Source organism: Amphibalanus amphitrite, unplaced genomic scaffold, assembly GCF_019059575.1.
Source record: "Amphibalanus amphitrite isolate SeventyFive unplaced genomic scaffold, NRLGWU_Aamphi_draft 001496F_arrow, whole genome shotgun sequence".
Lineage (NCBI taxonomy): Eukaryota > Metazoa > Arthropoda > Thecostraca > Balanomorpha > Balanidae > Amphibalanus > Amphibalanus amphitrite.
Genome location: NW_024882989.1, coordinates 67,501 through 90,364, shown reverse-complemented (window position 1 = coordinate 90,364; position 22,864 = coordinate 67,501). Strand labels below are relative to the sequence as shown.

The 22,864-nt window shown below is 46.1% G+C and overlaps 1 protein-coding gene across 1 annotated transcript in view; it reads right to left on the bottom strand.

Moving 5' to 3' along the window:
- LOC122373442 (adenylyl cyclase 78C-like) overlaps positions 1-22,864 on the bottom strand; it is a 90,860-nt gene that overhangs the window by 14,560 nt on the left and 53,436 nt on the right. The window contains exons 7-21 of the mRNA XM_043351510.1: positions 21,320-21,399; positions 20,346-20,495; positions 18,391-18,621; positions 17,689-17,874; positions 16,429-16,680; positions 15,536-15,633; positions 14,932-15,037; positions 14,371-14,463; positions 11,773-12,281; positions 10,961-11,096; positions 9,069-9,185; positions 8,369-8,495; positions 7,877-7,983; positions 7,612-7,723; positions 4,864-5,009 (exon numbers count right to left, since the gene is read on the bottom strand). Coding sequence (XP_043207445.1) covers positions 4,864-5,009; positions 7,612-7,723; positions 7,877-7,983; positions 8,369-8,495; positions 9,069-9,185; positions 10,961-11,096; positions 11,773-12,281; positions 14,371-14,463; positions 14,932-15,037; positions 15,536-15,633; positions 16,429-16,680; positions 17,689-17,874; positions 18,391-18,621; positions 20,346-20,495; positions 21,320-21,399 — 2,450 coding nt within the window. The remainder of the gene's footprint in view (positions 1-4,863; positions 5,010-7,611; positions 7,724-7,876; positions 7,984-8,368; positions 8,496-9,068; positions 9,186-10,960; positions 11,097-11,772; positions 12,282-14,370; positions 14,464-14,931; positions 15,038-15,535; positions 15,634-16,428; positions 16,681-17,688; positions 17,875-18,390; positions 18,622-20,345; positions 20,496-21,319; positions 21,400-22,864) is intronic.

Below are 22,864 nucleotides of genomic sequence, written 5' to 3'. Positions count from 1 at the left end.
CATTTTTTAGTTTGACCTGACCTGGAAGGTCAATGACTGACCTGAGAAGGTAAAACTGGGTATCATTGGATTCGTCTCTTCCCAAAGAATCTTTTTGGTCTTACCGCTAAGCTCTATCTCCAACAGGAACGAAACGGCGCGGGGGGGGTGGCAACCACCCCCCCCCCCCATGTGCGTTCTAGGATGGGAAAATGGCATGTGCGGGCGAGGGTTAATCGGCAGTAGTTGCGTCAAAATTGGTTGAAAAACAGGGCCGTGGTGAGAAGTTGAAAAGGCATCTGAAATGTGCAGTTTTTATCCCCCTAGGTACTGCCCCCTATTTGCGTTTTTGGGACTTTCTTTCTTCAAATTGTAGATCACGTTGAGGGAATCGAATGCCATTCGAATTTTGAAAATCGGCAGGTTATATTTTGACACCAGCCGCATTTTCGGGTCAGGTCAGGTCATTAACCTATGGCGTCAGAAGTGAACCTCTGCACGATCTACAGAGGTCGCAACTTCGCAACGCTCTCAGTGCCAGAGGAGCTTTCACAAGGAGATTAAACTTACAGGACCTAGTATCCTCTAGAGGTCTCACAACTTGTATATCTCAGATTTTTCCTAAAGGTCACATGACGAAAGGTCGGTTACGTGACCTCACCATTTCAAGTCAATGGGGAAAAATAAAAACTGCTATTTTGGCGTCAGGAAAGATCTCAGGCTATCCCAATCCCAAGCACATCGAATCGTGATTTCATGCACTTCTTGCAAGTTTGATGCGTCACTTTTGCATTGTTGACCTTGCGTGACGTCATTTATGACTTCACTAGGTCCATATTAGATTTTCGTCAATAACTCCTTATCCAATTGAACTAGCAAGTCGGGAGAGCCAGCAATGGGCTTCAGAAGACCTGCCAAATCAAAAGATATGCGACATGACCTCATTCGACAAAGTTCGTGACCTGGAAGCCGTGACCTGACCGTGACCTGAGATCAACACCTTAAGTTGACCTTACCCCAACACAAAGTATATCATTCGACACATCTCAACAAAGCGAACACGATGATGTCAAAATCGCGGCTCTGCGGCCGCTTTTTGCCAAGTTATTCGTCAAAAACTGAACCCATGCCTTATGGCACTTGACCTTACCTAAGAGGTCACCGGTTGACCTAAGACCTTAAAATCGGGTGTCAATAACTGTGTCTCGTAACGGCGCACACGCTCGTTTTTTCTGCGACGCGCTAGCTCCAGCAGAGGCGAAACGGGGAAGGGGTCGTACCCCCCCCCCCCCCCCCTCTCGGCCGGCGCATAGAAGAAACCCAATATGTCCGGCGATGGTTAAGATCTCGTTCTTTTCCAGAGCCAACTGTTCAGCAATTCTCTTTTTCTTGGTCACTTTCCGTGTCGTGTACCCCATGTTCTGGAGCTGGGCCGCCTGGAAGCGTCGGGCTTTTTGGGCCGGATCCCATCAGACTCCTGAGAGGCACTATATCCCGCGAGTTGCTGGGGGGGAGCGTTAAACGCCCCCACTTTTTTTGCCTCGCTAATTTAGGTACCTGTAGGGAATAGATTGAAGTTTATTGTGACAGAGTTTCAAAAAAAAAATAGGTCAGAAAGTTTTTGAGATATCACGGTTTTAGTGACGTCATGATTCCTGAATTTTCGACCAAAAACGGCATATGTTCGAAAAAATCATATAAAATCACAGAATAAAGATACAGACATGCCGTAAACGCCATTAGACTGCCAATACCATGAACAATCAAATAGCTATCTTCAATTTTTATTATAGCTCCGCATTTTCCAAAATCTTGAACTGAATCTTGGCAATTTCTCGTGACTTCTTCACAACCATGATACATGCATTTCTTAAATTGAACTTTTTGAACCAAACACGTACACATATGATACAATGAATGCCATCATCGTGTTCTACGTCCAAAATTACCCATAAAACATGTGTCACAGGCTGCGAATATCAGTTTTGATTTTCGAGGATATTAGCCTACCTGGTTGACGTGACCTTAACCCTGGCCTGACCTACGCTTGACTGACCTCTACATGAATCTGACACTCTTGTAGGCCTTATACTCGTATGATGGCTTGTGCACCGTTCTGACAGAGTTTATGACGAGAGATGCCCATTGCGAGGTTCTGAAGTCCATGCTACTGAAAGCCCGATTTCAGGTGTTTGACCTGACCTTGACCCGACCTGTGACCTCAAAATTTAACTTTAAAGTACTCATCTGAAGCGTCTCGTTGCGTTCTTTCGTTTCCGCCTCGTGCGTTTTGCTGCGCCTATTGGTTCTCGAGTTATCGTCTGGGGGCTTTAAAGGTAGACTGCCACCTTTTTTCCACAAAACGGTTTTCACTAGAGCTGAGCCACCTATGTCCCAGACTGAAGTCGGTTTTCCGAAATTCGAACCCGTTTGCGAGAAATCGGAGACCAAAGTTCAGTTTGATGCCATTTTTTTAGTCCAAGAAAACCGACATCTCTACTGTTTATCGATAACTTTGAAACATGAATTTTCTTATCTTTTGGTAAATATATGTCAAAACTTTGATTGTTTCGAGATCAGAGAAGAATTTTGGAGTGTCAAAATAAAAGTTAAAGTTATATATTCAGTAGTTCATTTTTTCCAAAAAAGTGTGGGAAATGGGGTTTAACATGGGCCAGACCCATTCCAAATGAGCCATGATTTTTAAATGTTTTACGAACTTAAATGCAAAATAAATTAAACATGGCCAATTTCTTATGAAATCATATATTAGTAAATCATAAAATACCTTACTTTTTCAAATAAAATGTAATAATCTTATGACTTTGAAGTCTAGTGATGTGTAAACATTGTCGCTAGACATTAACCGATTGATAATTGTATGATAATTGACAATTTTTTTCGCGATTCACGTGATGATGCTTTGTCAGGTGAATTCTAAAATTTTGTTTTGTCCAGGCAATAAATCATAGGCCGATCTGAGAAAACTTTTTGAAGGTGGCAGTCTTCCTTTAACGCCCCCCCCCCCCCCCCCAGCAAACGGCGGGTGGCGAAATACCCCAGCAACTGCCGGGATATAGTAGGCGGTGCATCACTTACTTCTTCTTGCGCTGTTTTTATTTGAAAATCTACTGGAAATGGACGATTTTTTACGTATCCCCTTCATCGTCTACGGCTGATCTCAAAGTGAGAGCACTATGTTCGCAGCCGTGTGACAAGGGTCGGTATGAGATATGAGATGTCCGTACCACAGTCGCCGACTAATTGCCGACTAGTGCCGTGCAATCGGCCACCATCGTGCGATTGTTCGACGATCGAACCTCGGTGGTCTCGCGACTGGTTGCTGATGTTGGGAAGAACGCCGTGCGATTATCGGCGACTTGTATACGACCGCCGACCGCTCCCGACTGCCCGCGACCACCGAAGCCTGTCGTGCGATACTCGCCCTCCTACTAGCGAACAATGAAAAACTTGTTGCGGTTTCTCGCGAACTCTTTGCGACCAAATCGGTCGCCAGGAGGTTTTTAGTGCATCATCAAAAACCTCTTGGCGACCAAAATGACCTCGCGACGTCTGAAGACAAGTCGCTCATATCAACATCCAATCGTACGAGCTCTTAAAGAATTGCGACAACCTTTTGCCGACCACCGATCGTGGGCGGTCGTAAGTGGTCGCATCGCCTAGTGGGACCGGGGCTTTAAAGGAAAGAGTAAACATTACCATGTGACAAAGGGTAGGCCAGAAGATAATACTCTCTGTAGGAGGGTAAAGCACAGAGTAGATGATGCGTTACTCCCTAGAAAAGGGTCCCGTTTAAGATTTACCCTTTCAAAGAGTGTAACCCAAAAAATGTTACACTCTAGAGAAGAGTAAATCAAAAGAGTTTACCATTCAGAAGATGGTAAAAAACGTCTGTGTGTCATGTTACCCCTCCCTGGCGAGTTTACTCTTCATGAAAGAGTAAAATTTACCATCAGGAAGGTGGTAAAAAACGTCTGTGTGTCAAGCTACCATGCTATGGCGGGTTTACCCTTCAGGAAATGGTAAAAAAGTTTTCAGTGGCGGAAATGAAAACGAAAGAAGGCGATCACGAACCAAGTACTTCTAGTCTCACACGATATGTAATGCTTACTGGAAACCAGATGCGTAATCCGAGAGAAGCATGATATACACCCATAGCATCCTCGTAAGGAGATAAAGTAGGAGAGTTTAATGTTGAACGAACCAAAGGCGATTGTCAGCCTCTGAGCCCAGAACCTCAAGCACCTGCAAATGGCCATCAGCTGCGCCCGGCCATCAGTGCCGGCACGAGGAGATCGACCTCAGAGCATGCAAAGACACAGTCTCGATGGTATTATACCCTAGCTCTGAGAAGGTGGGAGAATGATAGAGATAAGATACAAAACAATGCACTTTTATTAAATTACAACGGTAGCACTGCGAAAGATATTCAGCATTTTATCGACGACACATGCCACAGTGATCAAAAGAGTGTCAAGTGATTTGAGCTGATGATGTTTGATTCCAGCTGAAGTTACTGTATGCGAATTGCGCAATCAGGCCGGATCATTCCTAATCATCGGCAAAAAGTCTGGAAACGTTGAACGGCTTGAGGGCTTGCAAAAAGGAGCCAGAGCGCCTGTGTCAGTGGCTTTAAAAAGTGCGACATTGCTTTAATTTGCGTACTGTGCGTACAACGTTCTCTAAACTATGGCTTACCTTGCACTGATAAATTTTTTGACCCGAAATGACCTGCACCATGGTTTGCGTGACCTGATCTGGCCTGAACAGAGTCAGAGAAGACCTCACTGGCCTACACCCGGGTAAAGTTAGCCTTCATTGACCTGTGCCGGCGTCTAGAGATGACCTTTGACCTGAACTGACCTGCGCCAGCGTCTGGGTGACCTGTATCCGGTCTGCCACGCCGGTGGTCTCCATCCGGCTGGCCTGGTTCACGGTGTCCGACCAGATGTCGAACACGGGCTTCTTGGCGCCGATAACGCCACCTACCAGCGGCCCACAGCTGGCACCTGGCGGCGAGACCGGGAAACAGCTCAGAGCCGGTCCGACCGATAGGCAGCCAACCAAGACCGGTACCCATAGTGTGGCTGTAGTGTAAACGTGGTCAGCTCCTACACGGACATAAGTTCATTGGGGTGATTGCATAGAGGTAAAACATACCGTTTTTATGTGTCCAAAGGTTATATCTCCAGCCCTTGGCTAGTGTAATATTATCCTACAAAATGTCTACATAGATTATGAGTTATGACTTCATAATTTGCTTCGTCGCAAACACATCCCTCGATGAGTGTTCCACGTAGGTGGTAACATGTCGCCTCGACACAACGACGTAAAAGTGCCACTAACAAAGCACCCCTTACCTCTCCCCCTATCCCATTTTATCCCTACTAGCGCCCAGTTACAGAGCAGAGAGGTTTCCCTCGGCGGCCGAGAGATAATGAAACAACACCAGAAGAAGCCAGGAACAATCAGCCGATCTCAAACCAGGGTTTCGGCCGTTAGAATGACATACAGCTTCATCTAAGATAGATGGGAAACCAGCTTGCCCGGGCGCCCGGCAACGGCATGCGAATTTCAGTCCAAGGGTTCATTGGCAGGAATTGCCTAAATGGAGATGGGAACAATTTGGCGACTATTTTTTAAAGTAAAGCATGTGCAATTTGTTTTACTTGGTGACATAAAACATCATACACACATTGTGCGTAGTAAAAAATGGCATAATAACCTCTTCTTAATTATTGCTGCGAACGAACATCGGTCGGCTCCTTAATTCATGCCTTGCGGAACAGCATAACGACAGGCGTTTACCACTAGCGCCATCTATAGTTAGTTGCTCAAAGCGCGACTGTGTAAGCCGTTCCGCAAGGCGCAATCGATCGTGCATATCATCCAGCTACCATGCTGCCATTCTCATTTTGAAACATGATGCATCGCTATTTAATAAGCACTCGTTTAACGGGTTTCATAAGAATATGTACATTATACATTGTACATTATACCTATGTCTATTTTTATACAAAAGCGCAGCCGTGACATTTTGAGCCAGGGTAGTTTAGGCGGTGAAAACGTCTACATTGCCAATCAGGGTGACAAATCACAGCATGATAGTAATCAATAGCCTCGTCTATGTCATCATTTATCAAACGCTTGTTTACTTCGGGGCACCCAACAACGGCTGTTGATCAAGTTAACGACTCACAGTCACCGAGCTTGCAATGAATTCGCTGTCAGATGACAAGCTGGGAGCACAACAATGCAGAGACTCCTTTTAATTACGCACATTGCCCCGATAAGGACGTACCATTGCTATCGAGCATCGCTCCAACTCCCAGTCAAGCCTAACTGCGGTTGAAATGATACGAATTATTACCTCTCGTCCTATGCTGAACAGCAGGAACTAACTTAGCTACCTTAATTGTTTATCATAGTGCACTTTGCAAAGTTTTCGCCCAAATGTGAGGTGGAAGTACAAAGCAGCTACCGAATTTCAGCCGGCATACACTCTGAAAATATTATGATTATTGTGTAGTAGCAAATCTTGTGAAACACCACTTCGCCAAAGCGTCCGCACTGGCACACTGCACTGGCAAGTAGTCTGGCTTTGTAACAAATAATGGTCTGAACATAGCAAAGTTTAGCCGAATACAAGGCTCACAGGAAAACACCTTGCGGCCATAGCTCATATGAGGGAAAACTCGCATCCGTGGCATCACTATATAGCTTATAAAGGCGAGGAGTACGGTCGTTTTTTTGTCGCTCCACCGTTATTGAGCGCAGCTGTGACCGATCATTTATCACGGTTCAAATGAAAACAACCTTGATTAAACACAAGGAAGCAGGAACACTGATGCCTCGTAAGACACCTATAATATGTTTTATTAAACCGATAGTGGGTCCTATTAGACCTGCCCAGCTTCATAATACCTACAATAGGAAAATTCCAGAATAGGAAAGGACATTTTATGTCATGACGGAGAATGGATATCGCAAACGGCACTATACCGGCACCCAGATTTCAGACATGACAAAGATTGTAACCTCTGGTCCCACTGTGATACCGTGGGTACAAGGTCAGCACAGGCACACAGGCGCCGAAATAGCTCACCACCAATATTGCACATAAATTGCGCCCCTGCTGACGGGAAATATAACTGCGATAAGTCGCATATCGCTTAGTCTGCGGAGCCTGCTACATTGAGCGCAAATGTAATGGATGCCTGCGTAGAAGCTCTGCTGGGCTGTGGACCTACACCAGCGAACCTTCGTTATGCTTTGTGCCGGATAACACTCCCATAGAAGCTACATGGCATGATTGTGTGTGTATACGTCAAGACGCGCGTGTGATATTAGACATATGTACTAGTCGCTTGAAGTATGGACCTGTGCTTAACTGAATAATCACTCACGATCACGTTCCTTATATTGTTAGACTTTGACAAAGTTAAAACCCTAAAAATATGGCACTGACTGCCGGGTCGGCCTTTAGACCGCGCAATAGGTATCATATATTCCCGCGCCCCTTGACGTTATCAGTTTGCCAGCCTCGGTGGCCCCAAAACAGTCATTTGTTGCTGCAGCAACAGCGTTCCTAGCTATGATCGTCTCACTTACCGATCCGCAGCCGAAAATCGTTGAAAGAGTGTTTGTTTACCTCCTTCAGTTTGGTTTTCATCTCGATGGCGAAATTGATGAGCGCAGTAAGGTGCATTTGCCGCTCACCACTCTGAAACACGAAATCATCGGTGAAAATAGTTAGTGCAACAACAACACAGAAACACACCTTTATTATATAAACATGCATTACAAGAACTATTTTAGTATGTGCGTACACGTGCACCACATGCTGCAGTAAGCCAGCTGTGTAGAAACATCTTACCTCCAAGTCAGGATTGAGACCTGACGCAGCCATATATGTGCTGCCAATAGTCTTGATTTTCTCGACGTAGACAAAATTATCGCCGTCTAAGAGCTCATCAAAATCAACTGCAAAACAAAATGGTCAGAGTCAATCAAGTGATAACGGACACAATTAAGTGGCTATTCCGTGAACAATTGTTGGTAAAATCGCCAGTCATTAGCCTTAACTGTGAAAACACCAAAAGTTGGTATGTGTGTAACTGTACATGCAGCCGTAGGTGAGAGAATCTAAATATAAAGTTATCAATTTACCGTCAAGCTCCGTCCAATGCCTGATCGGGGCTTGACCCTGCGATTCCCTTTATAAGTTTACAAGTGGAAACTACGCTTAAAATTTTGTACTACCCAGCCTGCGGATCCTATTTATAATTACGCATAAAAAGTACATCAGCGCAGAACTGCTAATTACACCATGAAAAACATTGATTTCGCAGCTAGCGCGATACATTACCTATGATTTCATTAAGCACCCGGATACATTCGAGGCCTTTGTTGATGTCCTCGCTGTAGAAGCAATCAAAGTTGGGTATGCTGGCGAACAGCACCCCCACGCAGTCGTATTGCCGCGAGTACAGTTCCTGGTGACAGGTCACGAGGTCAAAGGTCAACACACCGTCTACGAAACACGGGGACAGGAGCAGTCAGGTCAGACCGAAAATAGGGTCTTGATAGATGAAGTTCACAGTTCGTTTATAGTAATCACTGGTTGAAAACGGTCGACAATGATATCGGTGAAAATACCAAAGGTCATCACGAACTTATCTGTAAAAAAACATGGAGAAACGGTCGTAATGCCTTCAAAAAATGGCAATGATTCAAATAGACGACTCAAGTTATATGACGGCCGACTTGAGTCGGCTCTTCCCGTTTTGAAGCCCCCGCCCAGTGTTTCACGGGGACGGCAGTGACACTCACGTTCGAACTACATATGTTCGACACTCACATCTGAACTATGGCATACCTCACAGTGGCATGACTCATGTTTGAACTACGACATCGCTCACATTCGTAAAACGGCGTCACTCACACATCACTGTTTGGCGCGTCACTCACGTCTGGACTGCATACAGTGTCACTCACATCCAGACTATACAGTCACTCATACCTGGACCATACGGCGAAACTTTTACCCGCACTACGATGTTACTCACGTCCGGACTTCGCTGGGCGGACAGGAAATGGCTGACCACGTGACCCGGCAGTATGTTGTGCAATAGCTGGGCATTGTTCTCACGTGACTCGTTCATAGTCACCAGCTCCTCGTGGACCTAAAAATAATCAGACGCATGAAATCTAAATTTATTATGTTAACGTAAGCAATAGTCGTACCGCGCTTCATAGCCCAGCTGCAGTCCAGTTGTAGGACTTTGGAGGTGTTGAATGCCTATATTTTAAGTAGAGGTTAATTTTCAATGAGATCTATAGTGCAGAGATAGTTCTATTTCGCACTTCTCTGAGATGCAAAGATAATAATTTGTTAAGTTGCCACCTTTGCATCTTTCTGAGATGCAAAGGTAAAGCCTTAAGGGTTTATAGCCTAAAGTCCAGCGTTCAAGTGATAACTGAACCATTTTTATCGTCGTTGTTATGAAAGTTATGGATTAAAAACAAAATAATATCTTTTGTTCATAAATTAACACATTTGAATACAATATTTTAATTAGTTATAATAAACCTTTATATGGAAAAATCTAGTATTATTCGTGGCTCGCTCGTGGAAGATCGGATCCCTTCTTCGCGTGTTCCAGAAAAAACATCATCCTTATCTTCCACTCGGGGCCATGAAGAATCATTTATATCCCGTATCCGGTACAATACCAAGTAGGCATCCCAGTATACCTCTATCGAGCACGGTAGGCTATCTCTTCGACATATTCCTACCAGGCCAAATTTATCTGCAGAAGCTTAGCTCGCATATACCTACACCACAACTGAGGATTGGCCACTGTTCCCTAGCAATATCAGTGAGTATTACAGACACGGTAAGCTTATCACGTGAGTGGAAGGAAGATTACTTGGTGAGACGACAGTCGATTGGTAAAAGATTAACAGTCAATCGACATTATATAATGAAAAGGTTCGAAGAAATCGAGCATTGCAAGTAGCTGAGTGGGCGAGAAAAGTTACCAGCTGTACCAAGTGAAGAGTAAAATTCAGCTCCACAACTTGACATGCTTCCGCAATGTGTTTCAACTTATAGCTTCGGCAATTGCACATTCATATATCACACCACAAGTTTTCACAGCTGCAAGCATAATCAAACTTTAAAGTAAAACGGAAAACCATGCTATAAATTACATCATTAGGTATGATAGACATGAGCAATTTAATTTATTACATAACAAAATCCAACAATGGCAGGAGAAGACCATCCTATCAAAGACAAAGCTCGTAATTTTTCCAATGAAATAAAAACTAAATTATCTCATTTCGATTTGTCGGAAGTACATGGAGGTTGAAAATCTTTCGTAGCAGGCTGACACCAATTTAGTCAAATACAGACACCCTAAATTCAGAAACGGTACATTTCTTGTCTTCCATAAGAATGGGATGCATTTCATATCGAATGTATTGTAACACGCAGAGTAGTAGCAACACGTATATCACAATGCCATTGCGGGACTAGCAATAAGAGCTTGAAATGCGAATGTCGGTGTACAAAGCAGGCCTCGAGAGACTAGAACGACCATGTCCAGGTCCACCCACTGAAACTATCCGACTGGCCCTAACTCACGCTGGATCGGCTATAAATACTGGAAAATATTGAAAACGGATGGCTCATAAACATGGATAGCCTGTCAGCGATAGCAGCGAAATGAAACGGACTGGCTGCATTCCATATGAGCTGAAGCCAGTTAGTGCTTTGCCTAGAGCCTATTTTAACCACCCGTCTGATCAGGAAAACAATTGACTGGTCCCTGATCCCTGGCCGGCCATATGGTCTCGACTAAAAATTGATCCACAACTGCCCAGTGATCTGATCTGACGATTGACTGATGGTAAATTGATCTATAGTCTTTGAGGCACCATGCCGTGCACTGACCTGTCGTTTCCAGAGGAAGTCGACCCGCGCGGTGAGCTCTCCCAGCCGGCCGTGGTAGATGATGATCTCGGCGAATATCACCACCAGCGAGACGATCCGAGTGGTCAGCGTCGACTCCCGCCGCGCGCCCTCGTACCTGATGGCAAAGACAGAAACGCAATGTCGGATCAACCGAAATTAGCGTGAGACAAAGAGATTGATACCAATCATAAGATACGCTTGATTTTCAATGATAATGAGTCTAAGTTAGAAATATAATTGTGCTCGGGTAAAACTGATGTAAAGGAATTAAAGATCAGTGGACTAATATCAAGCTTCTAAAAAAACTTGATATTGTAGCCATTACAAATCCTAAATAAGAACGATTACTTGGAATCATAACTGTAATTGGGTCCCCATTAGAAGAACAGGTTGCTATCTTTGTATTATGAAAAGAAGCGCATATAACCAAAATCACTGATGCACGTTGTAATTATAGACAAGCATGGGTTGTTGCTTTGGAACATATAGGAAATATTAGTAATGAGCCCCTAATCGACGTTCGCCGTTAGTAATTGGCGTTCTAAAAAAATGTCCAAATTACCAAAAGCTTTCCCTCCTGAAATAGTAAAACTTGCGGCCTTCTGTCAGTCCTGTACACACTCTCACAGCTGCTTCTGTATCTGTCTCTCCGCTACACTCTCCGCTATCAGAGTTGCTATAAGAGAGCCCAAAGCAATCCCAACATCTTAGGGATAGGTAGGACTCCTTACTCAGTGCTCACAGTACTAGGTAGGACTCAGTACTAGGTAGACTCAGTTCTCAGTACTCACAGTTCGGCGATGAGGAAGACGTCGGAAAAGGCGCCGAGCACCATCAGCACGTACAGCATCACCAGGCCCAGCGTCATCAGCGCCTTCACCTCAAAGTCGAGTCGTAGGAAGGCGCCCAGCGCCACCATCACCAGTAGCCACGTGTGCACGTAGTACTCCGGCTCCGGACACGAGGTGACCAGGTCAAACCGTCGGCACTCGCCGGGACCCGCGGCCACAGCCGCCGCCGCCGGACCCGGCCCGTCGCACGGCCGGCACGTACACACGCAGTACGGAAGGAAGTGAGTTCGTATGAATGCGGCTGTGTCTGGGTCGCTGGTGGGGCCGCACAGGGCTGCTGCCCAGGCCGCGGGGTCGGCCGAACAGGCGCCGCTCCCGGCAGTCAGTGAGGAGAGGTTCACTTGGAGAGAGGCGGCCCGCGCCGGCTGCAGCACGGTGTCCAGCATCTCAGCGGCGCCGGCAGCCGCAGGGTCCGGGTACGGGCCCGCGCAGGACACTTCACATGAAAGCTGTCGGGGGAAGGGGCGCAGGTCATCAGCAGAGTTAGCTACTCGGCGGGAGAGCTACAGAACACCTCACACAGGTCTACTCATACGGGTCACCTCACTGCCGAGAACAGGTCGCCACTCGCCTCATACGATATATGGAAATAAATGAGACATCAGAGATCTGACAGATACGGCAATCGGTACAGATCATCACTCAAAATTATATTACGCAGATAAATTTGAGACTTCACGTTCACAGCACAATCCATCTCACGCGTAATATTAAAGGAGCGATATTCAGCATTAAAAATGTCATGACAAAGTGGCAGACGGTATATTGAATATTTAAACAAAGAAAATGAGGCGAAATCGCACTGATCATAAATTACAATAGAAGAAAGAACTGCATATATGTCAGGCGTCACCTGACATATATGAGCAGATTGGGCGCAGCACCCAATCTTACCAATGCCCTAAACAGGAGTTGGCAGCACTGGGCGGAATTTACGGCACTGATATCAAAAATATCCTTTTTATTTACATCCAGCTATTCTTGTCTAATGATTTGGTAGCGTGAATGATTATGAATGTTGCCTGAGCGAATGAATAAGTGAATGTGGAATAGTTCTGAATGTTACCAAATGACGTGAATGCGCATTCACGGCATGTGGTAAGATTAGGCCCGCTACTTGCCACCGCGCCGGCCTTTCTTTTCTGTCTCTGATATCCTCAAGCTCCGCAGTCACAGAAACAGACCATTTCAATTCAACTCTTTTCTCTCCCCGCCGTAGTCGCTCTTCCTGGGTCATTCCTACACGTGCTCATGAATAATCATTACCGCGAGTTTCATCGTACCCCGACCGCCCCTCTGGCGAACACACAGTCCAACTGGCGGTCGTTAGGCACTGAATCTGGCCCGTTCTGAGCCGACCCTAGTCCTCAGGCTGAGTGGTCGGTGGAGTCGTGCGACTAAAAATCGTCACCTTTCGCGCTGGATGCTGGTGGATAAATGTCTGAAGAGAGTGATAATGAAAACTACTGTGAGTAAAAATAACACACATTTCCTCATTTTGCACGGTTATTGTTGTTTATTCATCACCTCCTGACAAACTTATTGCATATATATTGCATGAAAATGAATAAAAAGTCGGACCACCGCTACATAAATCAAGCGAGCTGTGCATATAGGCAGTACTGACGAAAACGGATGACCGTGACCAAGACCGTTCCGTACCGACTGTTCATTACTCTTTGCGCACGCCGGCGATCGGCCCGGGACAGCTTGATTGGCCGCAGACACTGCGACCGACGCGTTCTGTGATAACAGGAGAGAATAGACAGAGAACAGGAATGGACGGAGGGGAGGCCGTATGGGGAGCGAGGTGGCGCGGCTGGGACGGCCCGGCGAGGGAGAGTGTAGTGGCCAGCGACTTGAAGGGCGCGGTTGAAGAGGGGTGTGGGAGGGGTGTTGGTATCTACCAGCGCCTCGGGGAGAGAGCTCACAGCCGATGCAATCTCCCCTGACGAGCCTTTGTTTGGAGAAGAGGGCACGTCCGCTCGATTCGCCGCCAGTGGTGTCAGAGGGTACCCAAGAGCTCGTCTCCATCCGATCACTGATTCCCCACCACTCGGACAAAGACAGCCGCCGTCGGGGACCAGATCGATTCGCGGCGCCCTCTGAATTTTGCCGCCGGGCGTATCGTGCCTAATGACAGACAGGCTCCACTTGACATTTGACTCGGTCTCGGCCTGCCGGCGGCGGGAGCGACTGTGTCGCCCGCGGCGACGCCCTGAGACGGCTCTGATTGGACGGGGTCGTGACTTATCACCGGACTGACGGGCAGGATGCGGCCGGGACCGCCGTGGCCCCGGGCGGGCCCGCCGCGCCCGGCGACACGTGCCGACAGCTGATAGAACGGCCGACGAACCGGTGGTCGGAGTGAGGCGGTGAGCTCCAGAAAATACACCAGCGAGAGAGGACAGAACGCACGAAATACACACTGACGAACGTAGAGAAAATAGAGACACTTGGCCATGATTGATAAATGAGTGAATGTTTATCCATTACGAGAAAAGGACAAACCAGAGTAGGTTTCCAAATAAAGCTTACCATAGCAAGTACGGAAGAGGCGGCCATGGTGTATATACAGATGAACGTGAGCAGAAGCCGGTACCTGCGCTCCTGGTTTATCCTCCGCGAGACCTGCCGCACACAGGATTATCAGCCTGGTAACAAAGACATTTGCAGCACATGGACACACAAACAGCCTGGTAACACGTCTCCAAGCGGTCAGGGCTAATCGCTTCCAACGTAAAGTTCAGCGACACTGAAAGCTCGCCCCGTGCTTCGATATAAATTAATCTCAGACTATTTTTTCACAGCTGTGTAACATTTTGACTTTGTTGCTTCGGTTTCAAACTGATGGCTAATCAAAAAGAGTTCGAATTTAAGAAGAGCGAATAGCAAATGCACGATAGCCACATCACTTGCTGGCACGAAACATTTTCACGCAATGCTTTTTCTTCAAAGCAGTTAAAGGAACCTTCTTAGTGTCGTTCTACATATTGAGCATTCTACCTTCACCACATGTTGTATGTAGAACGAAATAGATCAGCGGATATGGTCCCGTAGGTATACCCTCAAAGCAGCACCTTTGGCCTCAGCACCTACCTTATAAAGCATGGACTGCTTGTCGGTCAGCTCCTCGCCCACAGCCAACAGCATAATGACGCACAGCACAGCGGTGGTGACCACACTCGACACGGATAAATACACTCTGAAACGGAAACGTACCGACGTCAGCGCTAAAGCTCTCCGGGCAGCGAAATTACAGCCGCCCGCAGCGCGGTTTAATGTCTCCAAATCAACGGCACCTCGCAAACATTACCTCGAATGCTCCGGAAATGGAGCACATTGTTCACACTAATTTGAATTCCAACACGAATCAGGACAATGTAAATGCGAGGAAGCTATGCAAACTGGCAAATGCTGCCAATAGTGGATGCCACAATCAAATATGTAAAAACGTCGATGCGGTGAATGTGTGTTCTTTTTTACTACTGACGTGAGAGCCCAACCGAGATAAAGGAACATCAGAAGCGCAAACAAAGACTCTAGCCAGTTTTGATTTAGAAGAAAAGTATATGAAGTTCAAAAACTATCCAAAGAAAAGTGCAAAGGGCATCTCCTCCCAATATCCCCACGAGCAAATGAAAATCCGCCGGAAATATAAAAACATTCATAAGGCATATGACACTCAGGCGGCGATACTCACGTGACTTGCAACGTGAACTGCGTTGTCAAAATAAATATCCATAATACACATGCACAGGTTACACTTGATTTGAAGAGATCTCCTTTGGTGTTCTGATACTGAAAAGAACAAAGGGTTGCGTAAGGGCACGCATTCATCACAAGCGCCTGTAGCTACAAGTTACCAAGCCAGTAGACATTAAATATCACGACACTAGCCGATGAGCCCCATACTGCAGGCCCCGGCGAGATTGATTAATTACATCGTTCATGAAGCCAATAACCAACGTCTGATCTATTTCAAAGCCCATACCTACAAATCGTCCATCATATTTCCAGTACGTCTAGCATAAAACTCATTACGCTGTGCAGAGCAGCTATTAAAGCCGAACGTGTCTGAGAACAATCGATCCATTGCGCTATCGCACCACCAGACGAACTCGGCGCTCCCAGGTTCATCACTGGGACGGCGGGTAACTCATTCCTTTTCAGGACCAGAGATTGGCTGCAGGGCTGGTCACATGGTGATTATTAATTTCATCAGCATGTGGTCGTAGGGAAATGACCGTTCGCTTGTTAACTAGATATAAAACGGATATAAGGGGGTTTCGAATGATGTTTCAAGCGCCTAACTTTAAAACGATTTACAAAGACACCATAAGCCCTTCTATGTTGCTACAATAAAGGTTGTCGCGCTTCTTGGAGAAGGGTTGGCGGCAAACATTAAACAAATAGTAACTATAAAGGCTAGCCCCGCCATCCTTAGCATAAAATCATCAATATCAATCGGTCCAAAACTTATGCAGTCACAAGACAAGACAGCGATATCGTGCAGGAGTCGCGACTCTGCGCCGGTACAAACCTCACAAACCTACAAACCTCCAAAACAAACCTCCAAACCTCCACCTTACAAACCTCCACCTCGTCGCGCTCGTCCCTGAAGCGGAGCGAGCAGGACTTCATCTGCAGCCGCCGGTACTGGAGCTGGTTCTCGGCTTCTGCGCTACTGCTCAGAAAACTCTCCAGGTCTTCGTCCTCGTCACCGGCCGTCGTGCCGAACTGAGTTACCTCGCTGGTGGCCTCATCGGCAGGGTCGGCAGCGCAGCCGGACGGTCCCGGCGGGCCCGAGAAACCCTCCACCCACGGCGGACCAGTCCCCATGGACACCTGGGGATGGAAGGTTGGACATGGGGTAGATTCAGACACGAAAGTCGGAAAGTGAGGAATATTGAGCGGCTAATCCGAAAAAAAAATTGTGAGAGGCTTTCACGGTGCCACCAAAACTAAATTTTCCTGTCCCAAAAAGAAAATAAATAGGACCGACTTATCAATTTGTATGATAAGCTGAATATAATCTGCTCCCGGCCTAAGTATACTAAAACTGGCAGCAATATCTTTTCGTTTGGATATATTCAAAGAAATTCGTCCCGAAGTGTCATTCCAGTTCAGTAGCTACGTTCGGCAGCTATCGCTGCACGATGTTCATTTATAGAATCGGACTGGCCGGACTGCCGGAAACCTCACGGCGGGTCATTGATCTCCCCACTCCAATATGACGCGCACGGTTGGGTTTTCAATCCATTTTCCGAGGTTCATCCGACAGCACAATAGATGGTGTAACTTCAAACACGCTAACACGTGTTGGCATTCATAATTTGAGTCACTTTTCAATTTCGAGCTAAAAAAATAATAAAAATTGTAGGTAAGGGGAGATGGTGTTAGAGAAAATGGATATTATATTATAAAAGATCAGACCGACATTTTTCTAGGAGTTCTTACATGGATAATTATTTTTTGCATATGTGTTATATAATTCACGTTACAATGTTCACTGAAAATCAATTATCCGTCAATTTCCTGAAAATTAGAAATTTAATAACGTCTTAATAACATCTCACAACAAAGAGACAATCTGGGCCCGATCGAAGGATGAGATGAAAGCAGCTTACGCCGTCCGAGAAAACATAATCAAATCATATTGTGAGTGACCTCTGCTAATCAAATACCTAGCGTGTTTCCAGGCAGCAACAGCAAACACGGATGACATTCTATAAAACTGGACAGCAAGCACCCTATAGAGATTTACGATCAAAGAATTTATTCCGAAGAATAAGCTATGACATTCATCTTCATACGAAAGCCCTGAGCACCATTCACTCGTGCACGAATACTCACGTTTTCGAAGGGGATCTCGGGCATCCACTCGTAGTATTCGTCCTCTGCTGCGGTGCGCGCGGCGGCAGCGCTCGGCGGCGCAGCCACCTCGGACCAGAGGGGTGCTGAGGAGGAGCGGTGCGACCGCCGGCGACCCGGAAACAGGGGCTCCGTGCGCCGGATCAGGTACGTCTCCACACCGCGGTCCTGGAGGATCAGGGAAGGTTGCTATGATTAAAGCTGTCTTACATTGTTAATTGCTATACTTAATTATTAATATAATGAAGTAGGTCACGCAATTTCGTTTGTTACGCATATGAATTCATGTTGTGGTCTTCTTCAAACGTTTTACTGGATAAACCGCTGTATTTTATAATATTGCTGGAATTTCATTAGGCTGTAATACTAGTTATTGTGTATTCTATGGTTCCGAGTTCTATTAATCTATCAACCGTTTTACCCGTTCGAATTTCCAGTAACAGCCAACCCTAAATAATAGAGTATTCACTTGAGAAGAGATGTGCACAAAGTTTGCATTGTTTTTAGTGAAGTCAGTTTCGTTTCACATACGACAGGCCGGCGTCCTTTTCTCTATTCCTAACCCGCAGCGCTACGCCGATTGACTTATTCCACGCAATGCGGTACAGTCTACCTTCAGGCGCCATTACTACTAGTGTCATCTATCGGCCGGGACTGTAACTAGCCGCGGCGCCGGCGACTCACCCTGAGGAATGAGTTGCGCTCGGCGCCGTGACCCGGTTCCAGGTCATACAGGTGACCGAGCCACGACTGAGTGGCCTGGCTGATGTGCACGCGGCCCGCCACGCCGCCCGCCTCCATCTGGTTGGCCAGTGTGACGTCGTCCGACCAGACATCGAACTGCCATTTGCGCAGACCGAGCACGCCGCAGAGCACGGAGCCAGAGTGGACGCCGATCCGCATGTCGACGGGCACCTGTCGACCGACCGGGGCGGGTCAGGGGTCAGAAGAGCTGGGTCAGAGCAGCAATACCGGATAGAATGAACATCGCACAGAGGGGGGGGGGGCAGAGTAACCTTGGGTGAACGAGCCATTCAGGGTCAGAAAGCTTCAGCTTCAGTGTAAGCCGGTATTGAACACCACTGAAAAGGGCAATGGAATAAAAAGAAGGAAGGAATAACAAGGCATGTTACATACGGATTGAAAATAGCTGATTGTACGGCAAGGCTCACATAGTCAGCGAAAGCACCATCACAATTGATATAACCTAAAAATAAATAATGCGTATATGAACACTTTTACGAAATAACATTGACAACAGGCTCAATACGGATCACAAATGCAAGTCCGATGATGTGTTTACAATTCACATTATGCTTTGCTAATGCGATCTTTTAGCACGGTAAGTCGCATGTATGTATTACTGGTTCATCGATAACTATCGGCATGGATCGTTCCAAAGGGCGACTGCCCTTAGATTCGCTCATATACGAATATAGTTTCAATAAATGATGCCATAATAATCACGATAACAATGGCGCGATGATTTTTCATCTGGAGCGACATAAATTTACAGGAACCGTCCCCCTCGCGGCCACCCATGGCCACACCACTGACAACGACTGACACCAGACGCCCCGATGACGTCATCGGTGAAGGCGCCACAGTCGTCACTCGCGCGTCACCAATGGCGGGCGGTCTTTCTTCAGCGGCCGTAACTCCCGGTCTATGTCAAATACGAGCGCCAAATGAGATGAAATATAACGAAACGTCGACGGGAGTCCGGTGATAAAGGGGCTTTAATCCAATTCAGCGGAACATTGGCCACCCGGGCTCAAGTATTGATTTGTTCAACGCTTCAGCTACGTCCATAAAGCTTATTGAAATCCTCCGGCCAACTATATGAACAATGGATGCTTTGACATTTCTAGGGCGGATTGAAGAAATTATAGAGGATACAGTTTTCACAACAATCGAAAGAAAGGATGTAAGGCTCCAATACATTGACGTTTTACTCCATAAACTTGTCCGTATTCGAGAAACAAAGTAGATACATTCTCCGGCCTAAAGGTTTACGTAACGGATAATACCCCATAAGCATCAGTCAATCCACCCTATTTTCTCAGTACGTTTATCTTCACTAGCAGATGTTTTAAACTATCCGGCCAAAACTGCAAGCCCCTTGCCTTCTTTCCTGCACAAAATACTCATTGAAATCGTCCCCTCACTTCTAACGGTATTAAGTTACTTCCGGTCCACGACTACTAAAGAAGCGTCGCTCAGCCCCAAACCAACAAAGAGACCGTGCAGACCGTGGCATCGATCCCACTGCCTCGAGAAGTAGCGTCAACAGTCGCGGCTCCATCATTATCCTCAATAAGGTCAGGCGCGTTAATTATTTACCTAGAGCGACCCACAAAGAAGACCTATAGCAGCGCTATACGCTGCAAAGTACCGCAAAGAAGCTGACAATACAGAACCAGCTAGACGCCTCATTAATAATATATCAAGGCCTCAATTCAGGAAGTTGATTGCAAAATGACAGACAGTCAGACCAATTAATGACATCATCGATCGTTGTTTGGGACTCAACTTCTGCTGCTTTGTAGATAATAGGTGATAACATTAGCACACTGCTGACACACGAGTAAGAGCACTCTTTCCAAGCTACCCTGACCTGCCCTGACCCCAGGACTGACCTGCAGGGTCTGTCTGACGCTGTGGATGGCCTGCAGCATCCCGAGGCCCATTTCCACGCAGCATATGGCATGGTCCGGCCGCGAAGTAGGCAGACCGCACACACAGTAGTAGCAGTCGCCCAGCAGCTTTATCCGCAAACAATTGGTGTCCTGAGAGCGACAGACAGAAAAGGTTGAGTTCAATCAGTTCAGCTTACTGTGTCAAAGTAAGAGAGATAAAAAGGTAAAACATTATAAATAGTGGATCGAAGCAAAAGGTCGCATCATAGGAATCAGGTTACTGAATTTTAAACGCGAGAGAACATAAAAGGTGGCTGTTATAGCTTGTCACAAGTATCATATATGACAAAAGTATAAATATGGTATGCGTCAATGAGAACAAAGCTAAAATAAAAGGGTAGTATCAATAGACTCCGATTTCGTAGCTTTCAGTGCGAAAGCTGCTTTTTTGTTCTACTGTTTGCGACAAGGTTCCTGCTTCAAAGCCTATAGCATTACAGATGGAACATCACAGGGTCCGTTATACCTACACTTAAAAACGACTCCCACGTCAGTCGCACAGGCATTGTGTGTATATAAGTCACGCTCCATTGTTTGGTCGACAGATGTTTTATGTGGTGATCTCATCCACACAATGCGTTGTATCGTGTCGCATGCACGCAGATACCTAATGATCGAAAAATTATGCCCAGCAATAGTGCGTATGATCATTCATGTTTATTAGGAATATTCATTACCTACATAACTTACGTTTGTCACATAAGAGAACATGTGCCTATACGTACACAAGCAATAAACAAAAGTGTATTCAAACTTTGCAATCAACAAAGCGAAACTTTTGCTCATAGTCTGAAAATAAGTAAAAGTATCATGACTTATTTCTTGCACTAAGTTGCAAAGGCATTATGTGTGCACTCCAACACCATTCATCGTGGCTTTCAGCAGCACAGCTGCCGCTTGCCACTTCAACTTACGTGTGCGATGTGATCGAAACGGGCGTACAGACGATTCAGCAGCTTCACAAGCTCGTTGGCACTGCAAAGCGAGGCTAGCGCTGCGGAACGAGAGAGAGAGAGAGAGAGAGAGAGAGAGAGAGAGAGAGAGAGAGAGAGAGAGAGAGAGAGAGAGAGAGAGAGAGAGAGAGAGAGAGAGAGAGAGAGAGAGAGAGAGAGAAACCAGATAAAGTTAGCTTTGAATGGGGAAACTCGGCCTCGGCCATGGTTGGTGCATATTCATGGGGCATCATATAAATTGATATGCAAATAACTTGTAGGTTCTTTGCAGTCGTTTCGCATTTGAAAGCTGAATAGCATAGAAGATATCGATAAAAGGACAAATATGATGGTGGAATTTGCTCGCTCAAATCGTAGAGACTTGAGCAAAAATAACAAAGATTTAGGCAAAATAACGGAAAATTGAAAATAAAGAAATGAAATGATAAGTCAAAATCTATAACTGATTCTGGCGATGTCGAGATATTATAAATTTGTAGCGGTGTGAAAACATAATCAATGCATGTCCACTTCTCTCGGAAACACTAAAATCCCATTACGCAGGAGCAGCTCAGCAACTCTGACGCCGAAATGGAGTAGCAATTTGCAAATGTAACCCCGCTCCGCTAATTAAGTGGTAAAGTAATTCACGCAATAGTGCCCAATCCATATTTCATTAACGATAAATCGCCGCTCCTGAAGCCTGCGCGCACGCAAAACACACGAAAGCAGCCTACCTACGCATTTTCGATCTTCATCTACGTACATACATAGTATTGATGTATAACTGAAACTGAAAGCGTTGGTAATTAATTCAACAACTGTAATTTGATTTAATTCTTTATCCATTAGTAAGTGACTGGCATTGTTTGAGTTATATTCTGACTTAATCAGCCTATGGATCGTATAACAGCGGATCACATGGAAGAAACAGACCATTGACTAAAATATAATTTTCAAATTTCATTTACATCGTCCAAATAAAAGGCCCATGGCAGTTGAAACCAAAAATGTGTAAAACGTGCAAGATCATTCAATCAGTCAAGATTGCGATGAACAAATTCTGGTTTATGATTATCGCACGCATGCGTCTGTACTATGGACATCTGATAACATTTATCTTCATTTTTAGTCATCTATCATTGATCAGTCGGAATCCCCCTGGAGGCTGGAAGTGGATCTGTTCCGCAGTGCATCCCTGTCATGCGGCACAGTCTACCCGACAGGCAGCCGCCGCGGCACAGAGCCGAAAGTCGCCCGCACGGCGCCTCGGATCGACCAAGTAAAGTTGAGCGCGTATCTCCTACAGAGTGAGTGCTGTCAGTGTTTGACAGGCGGCGTCATTTAGCTTCAAATATAGCTACATTCGCGGTTTGATTTTTGCAGCGGCGCCGCGGTGTGAGCGGAGTCCTGCGCTCTCCTCTGCCCAGCCCGGCGGTGTGACCAGTGCCCCTCTGAGCAGAGACACTGATCACTGGACGCCGATCCCCGGGGGCTGCTGTGACGTCTGTGGCTGGCGACTGGCCG